General features: G+C 45.9%; 3 protein-coding genes across 3 annotated transcripts; 2 read left to right on the top strand and 1 right to left on the bottom strand.

The window, feature by feature from the left end:
* Positions 1-3364: 3364 nt before the first annotated feature.
* Positions 3365-7838, top strand: ctsz (cathepsin Z). The gene is made up of 6 exons (XM_072672156.1): positions 3365-3496; positions 4549-4712; positions 5381-5560; positions 6100-6250; positions 6501-6666; positions 7366-7838. The coding sequence occupies exons 1-6, from the start codon at positions 3378-3380 to the stop codon at positions 7489-7491; spliced, it is 906 nt and encodes a 301-aa protein (XP_072528257.1). The 5' UTR covers positions 3365-3377; the 3' UTR covers positions 7492-7838.
* nelfcd (negative elongation factor complex member C/D) lies at positions 7833-14756 on the bottom strand. Its single transcript, XM_072672155.1, has 15 exons — positions 14571-14756; positions 14198-14307; positions 13989-14098; positions 13309-13418; positions 12937-13044; positions 12616-12768; positions 12394-12524; positions 11674-11839; positions 11246-11380; positions 10913-11052; positions 10435-10549; positions 10253-10348; positions 10026-10166; positions 9757-9886; positions 7833-8313 (listed from the first exon to the last, which is right to left on the bottom strand). The coding sequence occupies exons 1-15, from the start codon at positions 14616-14618 to the stop codon at positions 8279-8281; spliced, it is 1728 nt and encodes a 575-aa protein (XP_072528256.1). The 5' UTR covers positions 14619-14756; the 3' UTR covers positions 7833-8278.
* A 278-nt stretch (positions 14757-15034) lies between these two features.
* On the top strand, positions 15035-16143 carry atp5f1e (ATP synthase F1 subunit epsilon). The gene is made up of 3 exons (XM_072672158.1): positions 15035-15166; positions 15374-15499; positions 16038-16143. Exons 1-2 carry the CDS (start codon positions 15135-15137, stop codon positions 15495-15497), a joined length of 156 nt encoding a protein of 51 aa, XP_072528259.1. The 5' UTR covers positions 15035-15134; the 3' UTR covers positions 15498-15499; positions 16038-16143.
* Positions 16144-16459: the final 316 nt, after the last annotated feature.

The raw sequence follows: 16459 nt of genomic DNA, 5'->3' as shown, positions 1-16459 counted from the left end.
TCTCAGTCTGTAACCGTGTAAACACTCAGCCTGTAACCCTGTAAACACTCAGTCTGTAAACACTCAGCCTGTAACCGTGTAAACACTCAGCCTGTAACCCTGTAAACTCTCAGTCTGTAACCCTGTAAACTCTCAGTCTGTAACCGTGTAAACTCTCAGTCTGTAACCCTGTAAACTCTCAGTCTGTAACCGTGTAAACACTCAGCCTGTAACCCTGTAAACACTCAGTCTGTAAACACTCAGCCTGTAACCCTGTAAACTCTCAGTCTGTAACCCTGTAAACTCTCAGTCTGTAACCCTGTAAACACTCAGCCTGTAACCCTGTAAACACTCAGCCTGTAACCCTGTAAACACTCAGTCTGTAAACACTCAGCCTGTAACCGTGTAAACTCTCAGTCTGTAACCCTGTAAACTCTCAGTCTGTAACCCTGTAAACACTCAGCCTGTAACCCTGTAAACTCTCAGTCTGTAACCCTGTAAACTCTGTCTGTAACCCTGTAAACTCTCAGTCTGTAACCGTGTAAACACTCAGCCTGTAACCCTGTAAACACTCAGTCTGTAAACACTCAGCCTGTAACCGTGTAAACACTCAGCCTGTAACCCTGTAAACTCTCAGTCTGTAACCCTGTAAACTCTCAGTCTGTAACCCTGTAAACACTCAGCCTGTAACCCTGTAAACTCTCAGTCTGTAACCCTGTAAACTCTCAGTCTGTAACCCTGTAAACTCTCAGCCTGTAACACTCAGCCTGTAACCCTGTAAACTCTCAGTCTGTAACCCTGTAAACTCTCAGTCTGTAACCCTGTAAACACTCAGCCTGTAACCCTGTAAACTCTCAATCTGTAACCCTGTAAACTCTCAGCCTGTAACCGTGTAAACACTCAGCCTGTAACCCTGTAAACTCAGCCTGTAGCCGTGTAAACACTCAGCCTGTAACCCTGTAAACACTCAGCCTGTAAATAGTCTGTAAACACTCAGCCTGTAACCCTGTAAACACTCAGTCTGTAAACACTCAGCCTGTAACCGTGTAAACACTCAGTCTGTAAACACTCAGCCTGTAACCGTGTAAACACTCAGCCTGTAACCCTGTAAACACTCAGTCTGTAACCCTGTAAACTCTCAGTCTGTAACCGTGTAAACACTCAGCCTGTAACCCTGTAAACACTCAGCCTGTAACCCTGTAAACACTCAGTCTGTAAACACTCAGCCTGTAACCGTGTAAACACTCAGCCTGTAACCCTGTAAACACTCAGTCTGTAAACACTCAGCCTGTAACCGTGTAAACACTCAGCCTGTAACCCTGTAAACTCTCAGTCTGTAACCCTGTAAACTCTCAGTCTGTAACCCTGTAAACTCTCAGCCTGTAACCCTGTAAACACTCAGCCTGTAACACTCAGCCTGTAACCCTGTAAACTCTCAGTCTGTAACCCTGTAAACTCTCAGTCTGTAACCCTGTAAACACTCAGCCTGTAACCCTGTAAACTCTCAGTGTGTAACCCTGTAAACTCTCAGTCTGTAACCGTGTAAACACTCAGCCTGTAACCGTGTAAACTCTCAGTCTGTAACCCTGTAAACTCTCAGTCTGTAACCGTGTAAACACTCAGCCTGTAACCCTGTAAACACTCAGTCTGTAAACACTCAGCCTGTAACCCTGTAAACTCTCAGTCTGTAACCCTGTAAACTCTCAGTCTGTAACCCTGTAAACACTCAGCCTGTAACCCTGTAAACACTCAGTCGGTAAACACTCAGCCTGTAACCCTGTAAACTCTCAGTCTGTAACCCTGTAAACACTCAGCCTGTAACCCTGTAAACTCTCAGTCTGTAACCCTGTAAACTCTCAGTCTGTAACCCTGTAAACACTCAGCCTGTAACCCTGTAAACTCTCAGTCTGTAACCCTGTAAACTCTCAGTCTGTAACCCTGTAAGCACTCAGCCTGTAACCCTGTAAACTCTCAGTCTGTAACCCTGTAAACCCTCAGCCTGTAACCCTGTAAACTCTCAGCCTGTAACCCTGTAAACTCTCAGTCTGTAACCGTGTAAACTCTCAGCCTGTAACCCTGTAAACTCTCAGCCTGTAACCCTGTAAACACTCAGTCTGTAAACACTCAGCCTGTAACCGTGTAAACACTCAGCCTGTAACCCTGTAAACTCTCAGTCTGTAACCCTGTAAACTCTCAGTCTGTAACCGTGTAAACTCTCAGTCTGTAACCCTGTAAACTCTCAGTCTGTAACCGTGTAAACACTCAGCCTGTAACCCTGTAAACACTCAGTCTGTAAACACTCAGCCTGTAACCCTGTAAACTCTCAGTCTGTAACCCTGTAAACTCTCAGTCTGTAACCCTGTAAACACTCAGCCTGTAACCCTGTAAACACTCAGTCGGTAAACACTCAGCCTGTAACCCTGTAAACTCTCAGTCTGTAACCCTGTAAACTCTCAGTCTGTAACCCTGTAAACACTCAGCCTGTAACCCTGTAAACTCTCAGCCTGTAACCCTGTAAACACTCAGCCTGTAACCGTGTAAACACTCAGCCTGTAACCCTGTAAACTCTCAGTCTGTAACCCTGTAAGCACTCAGCCTGTAACCCTGTAAACTCTCAGTCTGTAACCCTGTAAACCCTCAGCCTGTAACCCTGTAAACTCTCAGCCTGTAACCCTGTAAACTCTCAGCCTGTAACCCTGTAAACACTCAGCCTGTAACCCTGTAAACTCTCAGTCTGTAACCCTGTAAACCCTCAGCCTGTAACCCTGTAAACTCTCAGCCTGTAACCCTGTAAACTCTCAGCCTGTAACCCTGTAAACACTCAGCCTGTAACCCTGTAAACTCTCAGCCTGTAACCCTGTAAACTCTCAGTCTGTAACCCTGTAAGCACTCAGCCTGTAACCCTGTAAACTCTCAGTCTGTAACCCTGTAAACCCTCAGCCTGTAACCCTGTAAACTCTCAGCCTGTAACCCTGTAAACTCTCAGCCTGTAACCCTGTAAACACTCAGCCTGTAACCCTGTAAACCCTCAGCCTGTAACCCTGTAAACTCTCAGCCTGTAACCCTGTAAACTCTCAGCCTGTAACCCTGTAAACACTCAGCCTGTAACCCTGTAAACTCTCCGTCTGTAACCCTGTAAACTCTCAGTCTGTAACCGTGTAAACACTCAGCCTGTAACCCTGTAAACTCTCAGTCTTTAACCCTGTAAACTCTCAGCCTGTAACACTCAGACTAAGTGTTTGGGTTTGTGGGGGTTCTTCACACACAGTAAACATATGAATAAACATGAGTTTGTAGTTGTTGCTGGTTAACAGGCAGCCGAGTTCCGCTGTAAGCCCCGCCCCCCGCCTGTATAAGACACCGAGCCGGGCGGGAAGTCATATGACCGGCCTGTCAGCATGGCGCTCGCGCTGTTGTTGTGTCTGGTGTCTCTGTCCGGAGTTTCCGCTGGTCGGTATTTTAGTCCGGATCAGCCGTGTTTCAGACCGTTACCGCGGAGAGACCGGATCGGCCTCAGGTCTGAACTCACTCCTTATTTCTGATCAAGCTGATCGATAAAGATGATAGCTAAAGACTGTAACTGCAGCTCGAGCTTCAGGTGTCTGATTTGAACAGATTTAGATTTTAAGTGATCAGATTCGAGTCTTTTGTCTTTTAAAATCTGTGTTGAAATATGATTTTCATATGAGGCTCGTGCATCTGATAAACCGGAACCGCAGCGCAGCGGAAAACTACGCAAATTGCGCAACTAGTTGGAAAAAGTCCAGAGCGCTCAGAACCGAGCCGAGTCAGTCCAGCTCCACTAGCTGAGTTCTTCAGAACCGAGCTGGTGTCTGTTGGAGCTCTTTCTAAAGGCTGGAGCTTCATCGATTTCCAGATCGACTGTGTTCTACTGTGTAGGTGGTGGTGGTGGTGTAGGTGGTGGTGGTGTAGGTGGTGGTGGTGGTGGTGGTGATGTTGGTACCTGTTTAATGGGATCTGTGAGGTTCTGAATATTTGAGGTTATTGTGGACTGTAGTGTCTGACTCACAGGGATCAGAATACTGATTTAAACGGAAGGTTCTAGATTCACCAAAACTAGAAAACCGAGAAGAACGAGGAAACTAACACGGCTTTATTCAGGAACTCCAGTGACCTTCAGTGTCCTGTTGGAAGAACCGCTCCGAACAGTAAATAAATTAAAACAGCAGATTAGAAACTGATCAGAAATCAGATCCACACAGAGCTCCGCTTTAAAAACAGCAGAAGAGTCTAGACCCCAAGTCTGGACCCCCCGAGTCTATTTTGAGATTTTGTGTCTGACAAAGTCTCTCATGTCTGGTTCTGGTGCTCCAGTGTTTCGGAGGCGTCTCATGTTGCAGCAATTTGGAGGTTGAAATCATTAAGAGAGAAACACCCGTGGGTGCGGAACAGGTACCAGAACCCACGAGAACCTGCAGAGACTAAAGTTCCCCAAACTGCATGCTGGTGGATTTGCAGTCCAGAACTTGATTTGCTTTTGCTTCTGTTTAATTATCTGGTGTGTGTGTGTGTGTGTGTGTGTGTGTGTGTGTGTGTGTCCGTCCTCAGGACTATACCTCGTCCACATGAGTACCTAAACGTTGCAGAGCTGCCCAAAGCCTGGGACTGGAGAAACATCAATGGCACCAACTTTGTGAGCACGACTCGGAACCAGCACATCCCTCAGTACTGTGGGTCCTGCTGGGCTCATGGCAGCACCAGCGCTCTTGCAGGTATGGCTCAGTCCCGCTGATCTCTACTCATTCGGAGTTGCGCAAGTGTCGGCTGTAGTCGCCGAGGTCTGTAATTTGATCCCAGTGTGACTCTGCAGGTCACAGCTGGATCAGAGCCGATTCCACAGCGGTTCTTTTCAGATCAGCCTCACAGTGACCATAACAACCTGCTAACAGACAGTAGTGCCTCTTTTTCAGCAACTCAAATGGCTCAGGACTTTGCCCTGTCATCAAGAGGTCGCAGGGTCGACCCCTGGTGATGCCCCAGTCATCTGTCAGTATCTTCTCCCTCTCCCCAATCACCCAGTGTGAGCAATGTGATTTTTATCAATGCTAGATCAATCAGATCTTTCAGAACGCTCCCGGACCTCCTCTGGTGAAAGTCTAGCTTTACCGATCACCTGGTTCTGAGGTGCTGAATCGCCTGCGTTCTTGTGAAGAACGCCTGACTGATATGTTTACAAGGGTCATTCAGCATTTGACTATAACCTGACCTGGCAGAGCTCAAGGTTCCTACAGCATCTCATAATCCCAGCTCCATTAGTTCCTTAGAGTAGTTTAGCTCAGAACCAGAGCTAGTGGCCAGCGGGTCGGCACCTGTTTTACTGCTCGGGTTTTTGGTTCTGCAAACGTGAGTGGAACTGAATCTGATCTCCAGTTTGTTTCAGATCGGATCAACATCAAGCGGAAGGGGGCGTGGCCCTCGGCCTACCTCTCTGTCCAGAACGTCGTCGACTGCGCAGGGGCTGGATCCTGCCATGGTGGGGATCACTCCGGAGTGTGGGAGTACGCCAACACCCACGGCATTCCGGACGAGACTTGCAACAACTACCAGGCCAAAGACCAGAGTAAGACCACCACCTGACCAGAGGTCAGACAGAGAATCCTGACCCTGAAGGAAACTGCCGTGTTACAGTGGAGATTAGCAGAACTGCACAGTGACCCTCAGGGGAGGGGAGGGGAGGGGAGGGAAGGGGGTTCTCCTTTACACACGACTAGGGCAGCTTCTGTATTCATCTGCATGTAAATAAAATCTAGATGTAGATCAGTGATCATTACTGAGAGTGACTGCAGGGTCAGTTTAGAGTGTGACGATGGTGAAAGTGATGACTTTTGGGTGATCGTTAGAGGGAGGTGACTTATAGGTAATGGGGAGTGTGTGACAGTAGTAGGTCATGGAGTGCAGCCCAGTAGAGAAACTGGAGTGTTTAGGGTTTAACTGGTCTGTTTCTGTCAACCAGCAGGTTTTTATTGCTGGTTTGGTTTAATGGAGGTGTTTGGAGTGTTTGGTGTGTTTATTCGGGGAAGTTAATCGAGGGATTCTCTCTAAATATGTATTTAATCTGTGTGTGTGTGTGTGTGTGTGTGTGTGTGTGTGTGTTTACAGAGTGTAAACCTTTTAACGAGTGTGGGACATGCACTACATTCGGTCAGTGTAACGTGGTGAAGAATTACACCCTGTGGAAGGTGGGAGATTACGGGCAGGTCAGCGGTCTGGAGAAGATGAAGGCTGAGCTCTACGCTAGAGGACCCATCAGGTACCAACTCGGAGCGGAGGAGAGGCTGTAAACATTTAGAGGGTAGAGAGGAGGAGGAGGAGGAGGAGGAGGAGGAGGGGAAGGAGAGGAGAAGAGAGGAAGGGGGGGGGGGTTAAGAACACTTAACCGCTGTGAAAATGTTTTATTTCAGTAATGGAGTTCATAATAATAGTTAATAATAGTTCTGCAGTTACTTAAGTGTGTGTGTGTGTGTGTGTGTGTGTGTGTGTGTGTGTGTGTGTGTGTGTAGCTGTGGAATCATGGCAACTGATAAGCTGGATGCATACACCGGTGGTCTGTACTCTGAGTATGTGGACAATCCCTACATCAATCACATCGTGTCGGTGGCTGGTTGGGGCGTGGATGAGAGTGGAGTGGAGTTCTGGGTGGTGAGGAACTCGTGGGGAGAACCCTGGGTAAGCACAGTCAGATATGAGCAGATCATCTGATCTAATAAGTTGATTGTTGATTGATTGTTGGTTGAGTTGATTGTTTTTCTACACACTGACTGGTCAGACCAACATAATCTGACACAGTAACTGAGTTACAGCGCTTCAGTTAATGCAACTTGGTTTAGCCTGAAGTTCTAACTCGCATTTTTCACTTCTGCATCTCCGTCCGCTCAACAGTCCTCACTGAGCTCAGCCTCGGTTTAGGAGCTGAGTAAATGAGCTGCAGCTAAAACTGATTGAATGTTGTGTAAGAGGCCAATGCTGGAGGGCTTTATCCCCCTCTAGCCCACGCCTGGTTTTAGGCAGCATGGAGCCAATAGGGTCATGATGTTGATCTGCTCCAGAGTCCTATTCTATTGGCAGTACTTCTTCTCTACAGGGACTAGACAAGCTGTGTGTGTGCATTTGCACATCTGTGTCAGCAATGGTGCAGCTTAAAGTAGCTGAATGCATTTATTAGAAGGGATGTCCACAAACATTTGGACATTGTGTAGTTACAGTATTGTAGAGGGCGCTGTAGAGGTTAAATTTTCCTGATGAATTGCGTCACACCGAGACCTCTTCTATGGGAGTACCGCGAGAACCCTGACTGGCTGCCCGGTTCCAATAGTCTTTACGCCTGTTCAGTGTTTACACTGTTGTGACCGTCTCTTTCCTCTGCAGGGGGAGAAGGGCTGGCTGAGGATCGTCACCAGTGCGTATAAGGGCGGCAGCGGGAGCCACTATAACCTGGCTCTGGAGGAGGACTGCATGTACGGTGATCCGATCCTTCCTCAGAGCTACATGTGAACGCTGAGGCTAAATCGGGCTCGGAGCTGCAGTGCCGTGTTCATCCGAGTCCAGTCTAAATTTCGTTCACACTCTGCTTTATCCTCTCGGAGCTGCAGCTGAAACCAAAGAGCTTCTCTGATCAGTTAGTTTTAGAACAAAGTTTTTAATCTTCTCTCAGGAATTTTTCCTCTTAATCAGCTTGTTTGGCCTTCTGTGGACGGCCGGACGCGAGCATCTTCTGATTTTAAAGTGCCAGTCAATGAACTTTTAATTTCAATTACTTAAAGGTGTGTGTGTGTGTGTGTGTGTTTTGCCCCCCAGTGTTTGTTTTTTATTGTGGATATAATAAAACAGCCTGATTGACAGTTATATTTTATTTAAAAAAACAACATAAACACTATCATACAAAAAGGAAGGAGTTATGCAGAACAGACCTACACCCAAACACCAGCTCCTCACTGTCACATGACCTGTGAAAACCACTCTGACCTCACATCAGTCTTCAGTTTCAATCCATCAAACCATCTTTAGTGGAGAAGGATAAATACTGATCCTAGATCAGTGGTCATTGACCTTGCCCACCCCTCTCCCCTCCTTCTTAAACATCCACCTTCCTCCACACCAACATTTAGCCAATCAGAACTCAAGGCAGCAATTAGATGATGGGGTGGAGCTCCAGGAGCAGAGCTGAGGCTCACTGGTGTAGAGTACCCCTTGCTCTGGTCACATAAGATATATGGGTCCTGGGTCTACGCCATGGTTCTGGCAGGTTCTGCATTTGCTGGCTTAAAGAGGAAGTCAGGTCTCAGTTCATCATGATGAAGTTGGATTTGCAGTGCGCTGAAACACAAACAGGAGGACCATGAGAGGATTGTGAGAAAGGAGGGTTGAAGGACCTCCAGTGGTCTGTAAACCACATCAGTACCCAGTACAGATCAATGAACCCTAAAATAGTAAATCACTAAAAATGTTCTTTGCTGGTCTTAATGAGTCCAGCACAGCACCTACCTTCATGTTTCACTGTGAAATACTGGATCAAATTGATATTGAAAATTGCAGAACTTGATATTGAGAAGAAAGAACGAAATGGCTTGGCTGAGAACTGGTCTGACAATTAATGAAACTTGGCTATGAAAAGTAAAACCTTCTTCTTTAGACTTCAAGACAACAAATTTTAGGAAATTTGGGAGAAGTGGAAAATGTGTATTTGCCTGAAACGCCCTTCTTTTATTTAAATGTTTACTTTCATTCAGATGGTTCTTTTTGTGTTCAATTAGATTATATATTATAAGTTCCCTAGAAACAAATAAAGAAACAACAAACAAAAATAAATCAATAATTTGACATTTATTAATCAGGATCAAACAAAGATTGCACCATGGTCCTGGAGAAACGTTTCGTTTCACTGTGTACTCTGTATGTAGTTGAAATGACAATAAAACCCACTTGACTTGACTGAACTAGTTACAACAAAACGCAGGTTGACTGGTTCCTGCATGACCAGCTTTTAGACAACTCCTTTTTAGCTCTCACCAATCAGACCAAATAGACCTTTTAAATTAATGTTGTTCATTATCTTTTTGAACCATAACAGTGTGTGTGTTCATGGTGAGTGTGTGTGTTATGAGTGAGGTGTGTTTAGAATTCCCAGAATTCACTCCTATATTATCAGGATCTCCTCTTGGGGGCGTAATAGAGCACCGTTAAACTTCAGCTCACAGTGAGAGCTAGCCAGGCTTAAATCCAGCTTCCAAACATGGTGGTGGTAGGTTCACACTGCTACTGTAACTAAACAGTGTGTAAGTAAACAGTGACACCCTACACTGACAGCAAGTGTCTTTTTTTAATACTCAAGAGTGTACTGTAGATGTGATGGTGGGTCAGTCAGGAGTGTACTGTAGATGTGATGGTGGGTCAGTCAGGAGTGTACTGTAGATGTGATGGTGGGTCAGTCAGGAGTGTACTGTAGATGTGATAGTGGGTCAGTCAGGAGTGTACTGTAGATGTGATAGTGGGTCAGTCAGGAGTGTACTGCGGATGTGATGGTGGGTCAGTCAGGAGTGTACTGTAGATGTGATGGTTGGTTAGGAATGTACTGTAGATGTGATGGTGGATCAGTCAGGAGTGCACTGTAGATGTGATGGTTGGTTAGGAATGTACTGTAGATGTGATGGTGGGTCAGTCAGGAGTGCACTGTAGATGTGATAGTGGCTATTCTGATGTGTATTGGTGGAGAAAGCTGGTCTGCTTCAAACAGTGTATAAATGACTGTAATTCACTCACCAATGAATTCAGCCACAGGGTCGTGTTCTCCCTCAGTACGGATGGTTCCTGCAATGCTGTCATTCTCCAGGATTGGTAGAAACAGCTGAACAAAGTCAGAAGTGTAGGGAGGAGCGATCACGTCCAGAACCTGAGAAACACAATACCCATCTGCTGATCTGCACACCAGTAAACATTCTCCAGAAATCACAAGACTTTAACTAAAATTCTCTCAGCTCAGCGCTCCACGATCCAGAAGCCGTGTGATGTGAAGTGGATCTTAAGCTCACCTCAGTAACAAAGTATCTGATGAGTGAAATGTCCGTGTTTAGCTTCTCCAGACACTTCCGGATATAACTGACCACCGGCAGGACATACCCTCGACTCAACAGGTGAACCATCCGGTCCAGCAGCGTCTTCTTGAGCTCCAGCTACACACACAGAGTAAATGAGAGATGCTGTTTATCCTGTTATTGATTGTGTGTGTGTGTGCGCGTGTGTGTGTGTGTGTATATACCTGCTCCATAACATCGAGCTGAGAGTGCTCCGTTTCGAACAGTTTGACAAGCAGCTGCAGAACCTGAGGGTGGAGGAGCTGATGACACGTACTGATCTGAGAAGGAAACAACAGCCCTTTAATTCACAGTGTGTGTGTGTGTGTGTGTGTGTGTGTGTGTGTGTGTGTCGCCACTGTTTTACCTCATCCAGCAGCGCCAAGTGGACAGGGGTGTGGTCAGTCTGCAGCTGGAAATAACGTGGCTCTGACACAGTCCAGTCCACCCACTTCAGCACTCCCATCGCTACTACTGGAAACCTACACACACACACACACACACACATTTTATAATTTATTATTTATAGTTATGCAGACTTTGAGGTAGAGAAGGTATTTTAGTATTTTTGTCTCCAGTCTGGGTCAGTGTTAATCTGCAGCTTGCAACTACACTTACATTAGAGTCGCCTTCAATGGAAACTCAAGCTTAAATAAAGAACGATGACACGTGGGGAAGTGCAGCCATGTAAACGTTGCCACGGTTAGTTATAATGAGCTCAGTGAGCGTGTGTGTGGCTGACACACCTGGACTCAATATTTAGGCGAGATTTTCACATCCTGTTGTCCCTATAGTGTAATCACTGATCAGAGAGAGAGAGCGCGCAAGTGAGAGCGCAAGAGCACCTGATACACTGGTACAGGGTGCCCAGTTCTGCTATAAGTTCTGTAGCTCCTTTGTTTTCATTACAGCAGAGGTTGTGGACGGTGTCGATGGCTTTGGAGGTGGACTTCAGCTCATCTTTATTTATGCTGACACGCTTGTTCTAGATCAAACAAAACACACATAGTTCCTCAACACAGAACATCCACACACACAGAACATCATTCTAAAGAATCAGCAGCAACCAAATTTCCATACACAGTACAGGGTAGGGGTAGGTTAGGGTGGTTTAGGGTAGAGTCAGGGTTAGGGTTTAGGAGTTTAGGGTTGAATGGAGAGAGAATGAAGAGTCGTACCTTCTTCCAGGTCTCCACCACACTGGCAGCGTACGCCAGGATGTGGATGTACTTGTGTTTGTGGTCTTGGTTGATTTTGGCTCCGGGTTTAAACAGAGACTGCATGAAGAGATCCAGGAACGCTGGAACACGAATCTACAGACAGAACCCAGAGGTGCTGGTTAACAACACTGAGGAGACGAGCCCCTTCCAGCTCCTTAAATGGTAAGTTGTAGAACTGCAGTTTCCTGCAGTTGCAGGAAAGTTTACCCATCAGTCATTGTATGTCTACTGAAAAGTGTGTGGTCGTTTGTTTGATGACGTGCAGAATATTTAGAATAAAGGCATTTAATCAACTCTCCAACACCCTGCGCTCGATGTGTATGGAACATAACGGTACTCTGCTTAGGAATCGTTTGGGACTCATGCTTGTGTCCATGCAGACTGACCAGTTCTACAGGAGGAGGGTCCATACTGCTGAACATCTTGAAGAGGACGGTAATGTCAGCCGGGTTCAGAGCTCCTTTTGACAGCATGGCACCGAGAGCCTGGCACGCCCGTGGGTATGCTGCAGCGGTGCCCAGTGCCAACGTGATCTGGCTGGCATCGTGACCACTGGAATCATCAACACAGAAGAGTTTATGTTCAAAATTCAAAATATCCGACCATAAAAGTTCTTAAAACCTTGAGACACAGTTATAAAACATTATCAGACAGAAGAGCTGCTCAGATATTTCTGACAAAAAACAAAAACACTAAGGTTTACTAAAGAATACAGGAAGAGTGTGTTCAGGATTGCGCTGCTTTTCCTCTGGTCTTGACCAGCGTCTCACACACTGCTCTGTCATACCATCATAATGAATGAGGCCACAATTGACTCCTTATTCCAATTATCTGTTCCACCTTAAAAAGTCCAGTAATTAGATTCTGGCATTTGAGAACGTTTTCAATATTGCTGGTCTATTTAAGGTGGACCTTACATTGTTTTGTTGCTCAGATCCAGTTGGTTCTGGTTCTCCACCAAAAAAGAAGTGAGAACCTATCAAACACAGCTGATCAACACCAGTGTCTGATCTGAACACTTGAAGCACTCTTTAACATGGAGTGTAAGCAGCGGTGTTCGATTGCAGAGCCGTCCGACTGTAACGGGTGTTTGTTGGATGTCGCACCTCTGAAGGGCACATTTTTGCACTTCCTGTCCAATGCGGCGCACAGCCGAGCCTCCCTGCTCCTCCTGCGCCAGAATGGACATCATTGCCTGAGCGAACAGGTATGTGTGCTCACCATGACACACCATCTTCTGCTCAACACACACACACACACACACACACACATTAAGAATGATAACTGTGACACAGAAGGAAATGTGAAACATGAACACATGAACTCACAGCGAACTCAGGAAGGTTCTTCTCCAGGTTCTGCTCTCCCCCATCCAGCAAGGTGGACAGTGATGTCCGCAGGACTCGGGAGAAAACCTCCAGCTGCTGACATGCTGTAGAGACGCTGGTGATCTCCCCCTGATACCCCGCGTCTGAGATTAGCTGATCAGACAGAAAAGAGAGACTGGACACTCAAACTCTGTTCACACCCGTATGGAGTGATCTGGTGTCTCAAGTAAACACCAGTGTTGTAACTGAAAGCCCCTCCCACTTTTACTAAGCCAATCTCCCTCTGTGTTGTGATTGGGTGGCTGGACAGTCACTGTTCACCTTGACAGTGAAGTTGAGCATCAGACAGTCTGGATGAGCCTCAGCCAGTTTGTAGAAGAGATCTCTCCACGTAGTGTGAGCGATCATCTGCTCCAGCCAGGCTGGTGTCTGAAATACACACACACACACACACACACACACAAATCTGAGCTTCAGTACAGAATAATATACAGCACAGGTAGACATCACTGCCAGATTTTAGAGATTTATTAAAATTACATTTATATTTTTAATTCCAATAATAATAAAACCCAGTCACACTATCCAGCTCATCCTGGAGTTAGACAGTACAAAAATAACAGCAGATATTGAATTAAAACATAGAAGTTTTGTCACTTTTTTTCCCTTAAAAGTGTGAAATAAACAGGTCACCTCTCCCTCTACAGTGAAGATGGAGTCAGCTTTCTGAGGGTCGAAGTGTTTGATCAGGAGGCTCTTCAGATGGTTCTCTACTCGTTCTTGCACCTGAGCTGGTTCCACACCTACACACACACACACACACACACACACACACACACACACACACACACACACACACACACACACACACATTTTGCCATATATGCCACATTTCTACAGTAAAAACAAATCTCGCCCTCTTGAGGACAGCTGTACACGTGTATTTCTGGAGAAGCAGCATCTGAAGATGGAGAGGCATGTGGACTGAGGGGGTAGAGTAATACTACAGGATTCTGCACTAATATGACAGAAGCGTTTCCTGACATTTTCAATCTGTCGCTTTGAAAGAGTGGTCCTCTCCCACCTAAAAATCTCCCACCCTGCCCTCAACGTTGGACCCCCTTCAGTTTGCCCATAGACCCAATAAGTCAACTGAGGATGCCATTTCCTCAGCGCTCAGCTAACCCCTAGGGACAGCTTCTTTCACTCCATCTCATCAACAGCTCCCGATGACACCAACACCCCCCTGAACCCCCATCATAACGAAGTGCTTAATTATACTCCATTCTGTCTGCTTTGCACTGTTTGCATGCATCCCCCCATGGGTGGTTGTCCCTTTACCCCATAACTGTATTACAGCAATACCGTCTCACCCATCTGAATGAGCCACTCAGCCAGCAGGTTGACCGTCTGCGCCACAGCTGAGTAATTCTCCGACAGGAGCTGGATGACATGCTCAGGTGAACCACCTGCCTGGAAGTAGCTGTGGAAATACAGGGTGAACTTAGTGCTTGTGTCCATGTGTGAGCTCTGGATGACTGAATAAACAGTAGTCTTTTTAAACATGCTCTACAGTACTCACGTTTTCAGGGTGTTGAACACTGTAGGTTCCATGATGTAGTCTCTGCTGGAAAACTTCTGCAGGCAGTCCTCCTGGACTTTCCCATTAGCTTCTGCATCGATGTACCCGTCCTTATTTCCAAACACATACATACCTTCATTCTCTTTGATACACGTCCTAAACTGGCTCTAATGTTTGAGGTGAATGTGTTTTTAGAATACACTGTGAATAAAAGATCCTAACGGTACATTTAAACAGAAGAGAGACCGCTCATTTTTGGAACTCTCCGTTCCACCTTAAATAGTGGAGCAGTTTCACTCAGGCGCCCGCGCCATTTAAGGTGGAGCGGCGAGTTCCGACAAGACGCTAAATTCAGCCTCGTATTGTTTCTCACCACGTTTCCATCCCAATCCCCCGATCCACTGTAATACTCTTCATCCATTATCGACTTTAATCTGTGTTCGAATCCGCGTTTATTGGAGAGATTGTTCTCTAATCACGTTTGTTTACAAAACGCGCTGGAATCCAGCCGCACAGCGCCGCTGCAGGCGTCACTAAACACACTGATACGGTGCTGCTGCCACCTGCTGTCCTGGAGGAGCTCAGACTACACTGCTAAGAAACTAAGAAATTATATAATAATAATGATAAATATATATGAAATCTTATATAAACATATTACATTAAAATGTATTACATAATGTAATAAAAGTTTAAATAAAGAGAATTCTATCTTTTTTCATGCGCCCTGTGCTACACAAGAACCCATTCATCTCTCACTGGCGGGTCTCCAGGCTCTGCTCGTTGGTCACTTAACGGATGACAGACATGAGGATCAGCCAATAAGAAGGCAGCTTGAGGGCTGACGTCGTTTCCGCTTGCGACAGGCCCTGCGTTCGTCCTTGGTTCTCGGCGTTTGAGGTTCTTCTACAAGCAGAACCCGAGCAGAAGTTTAAAGATGGTTGCATACTGGAGGCAGGCTGGATTCAGGTACGGAAAGGATGTCAAATTGTGATGGTTTAGTGCTGGGGTGAAATCCTGTGTTTTTGTGAGGAGGTCGGTTTGTTAGCTTTAGCTTTAGGGCTAACTGACTGAGTGACCCTGAGCAGGGCCGTGGCAGCTCGTCTGCGGGTGGTGGTGGTGGTGGTGGTGTTCTCCTCCTCAGCTTGTGAATAACTGCTCTTTCTCCTGGTTCAGCTACATCAGGTACTCTGCTATCTGCGCCCGGGCGGTCCGGGCGGCTCTGAAGCCCGAGTTCAAGGTAGAAGCGGTGAAAAACGCCGAGTCCAGTGTCCGGGTCACTAAAGTGAAAACAGCCTGAAGGTGAGGGTTTAAGTCCCGCTTATTCAGACTGAAACGATTCATTCCACCTTAACAGAAGAACAGAGAATCAGGCCTTTCAGCTCTCCGTTCCTCCTTAAATGTTGCGGCTGCTGCGTTCTAGCGCCTCATTTAAGGTGGAACTGAGAGTCTCACTGTTTTCTCTCTGTGATTAAATTCAGCACCAGAAGTTCTGATCCAACATGGAACTGGTAGATCTGATATGGAAGATCAGAACAGTTGTACATTTGAATAAATTTGTTACATTAACGTGCTTATCCTGTAAGGTTATTGTGCACGCTGACCTTGTGATTATGATGTTAGTGATCTATTGTGCAGCCCTACACTTACCTGCACAGTCCTGATTTAATGAACTTTAGAACATGTATTGAGCTGTCTTATTATTATTATTATTATTATTATTATTATTGGTGGGATATGACTTCTGTCATTTTACTTCTAGTCTAGGTATAAATGTTGTCTATCAGCATTTGATATAATTAGTTTGAGTCTAATCCCATCTGCATCAACTTGTTTGCAGGTCTCAAAAGATCCTGATGGACGTTTCCAGCGACTTCACATAGAACCCCCTTATGGAATTTACCACAGACTTTCCCTTTTGATAATAAATTATGACGACCCTCAAACTCTCTCATACTGGTGTCTCCTTTCTTATTCATGGCCGGCAGAAGTCGTTAAGAGGGAAGGGTTTCCTGTTGAGGAAAATCCATCTCTGTAATCTTAGCGCCTGACCAGCTTAGTCTTGCTTGTTGACTGGCCTGGTCAAGATGACCACCTAAACCAGTTCTGTTAGAGCACCAAGGGCTAACATGGCTCCTGGTTTTATTCCAAAACACAGCAGCAACTGAAAGACCGAAACCAACTGGGGCGAGTTTATCAAAAGCAGTCGAACTCTGTAAATAATGAAGTAATTCAAGTAGAAGAATGTTAATAATTTCAAAA

The sequence above is a fragment of the Salminus brasiliensis genome, unplaced genomic scaffold (genome assembly GCF_030463535.1).
Source record: "Salminus brasiliensis unplaced genomic scaffold, fSalBra1.hap2 scaffold_96, whole genome shotgun sequence".
NCBI lineage: Eukaryota > Metazoa > Chordata > Actinopteri > Characiformes > Bryconidae > Salminus > Salminus brasiliensis.
Note: the sequence above shows the minus strand (reverse complement) of the source record. Positions and strands in the feature narration are given on the sequence as shown.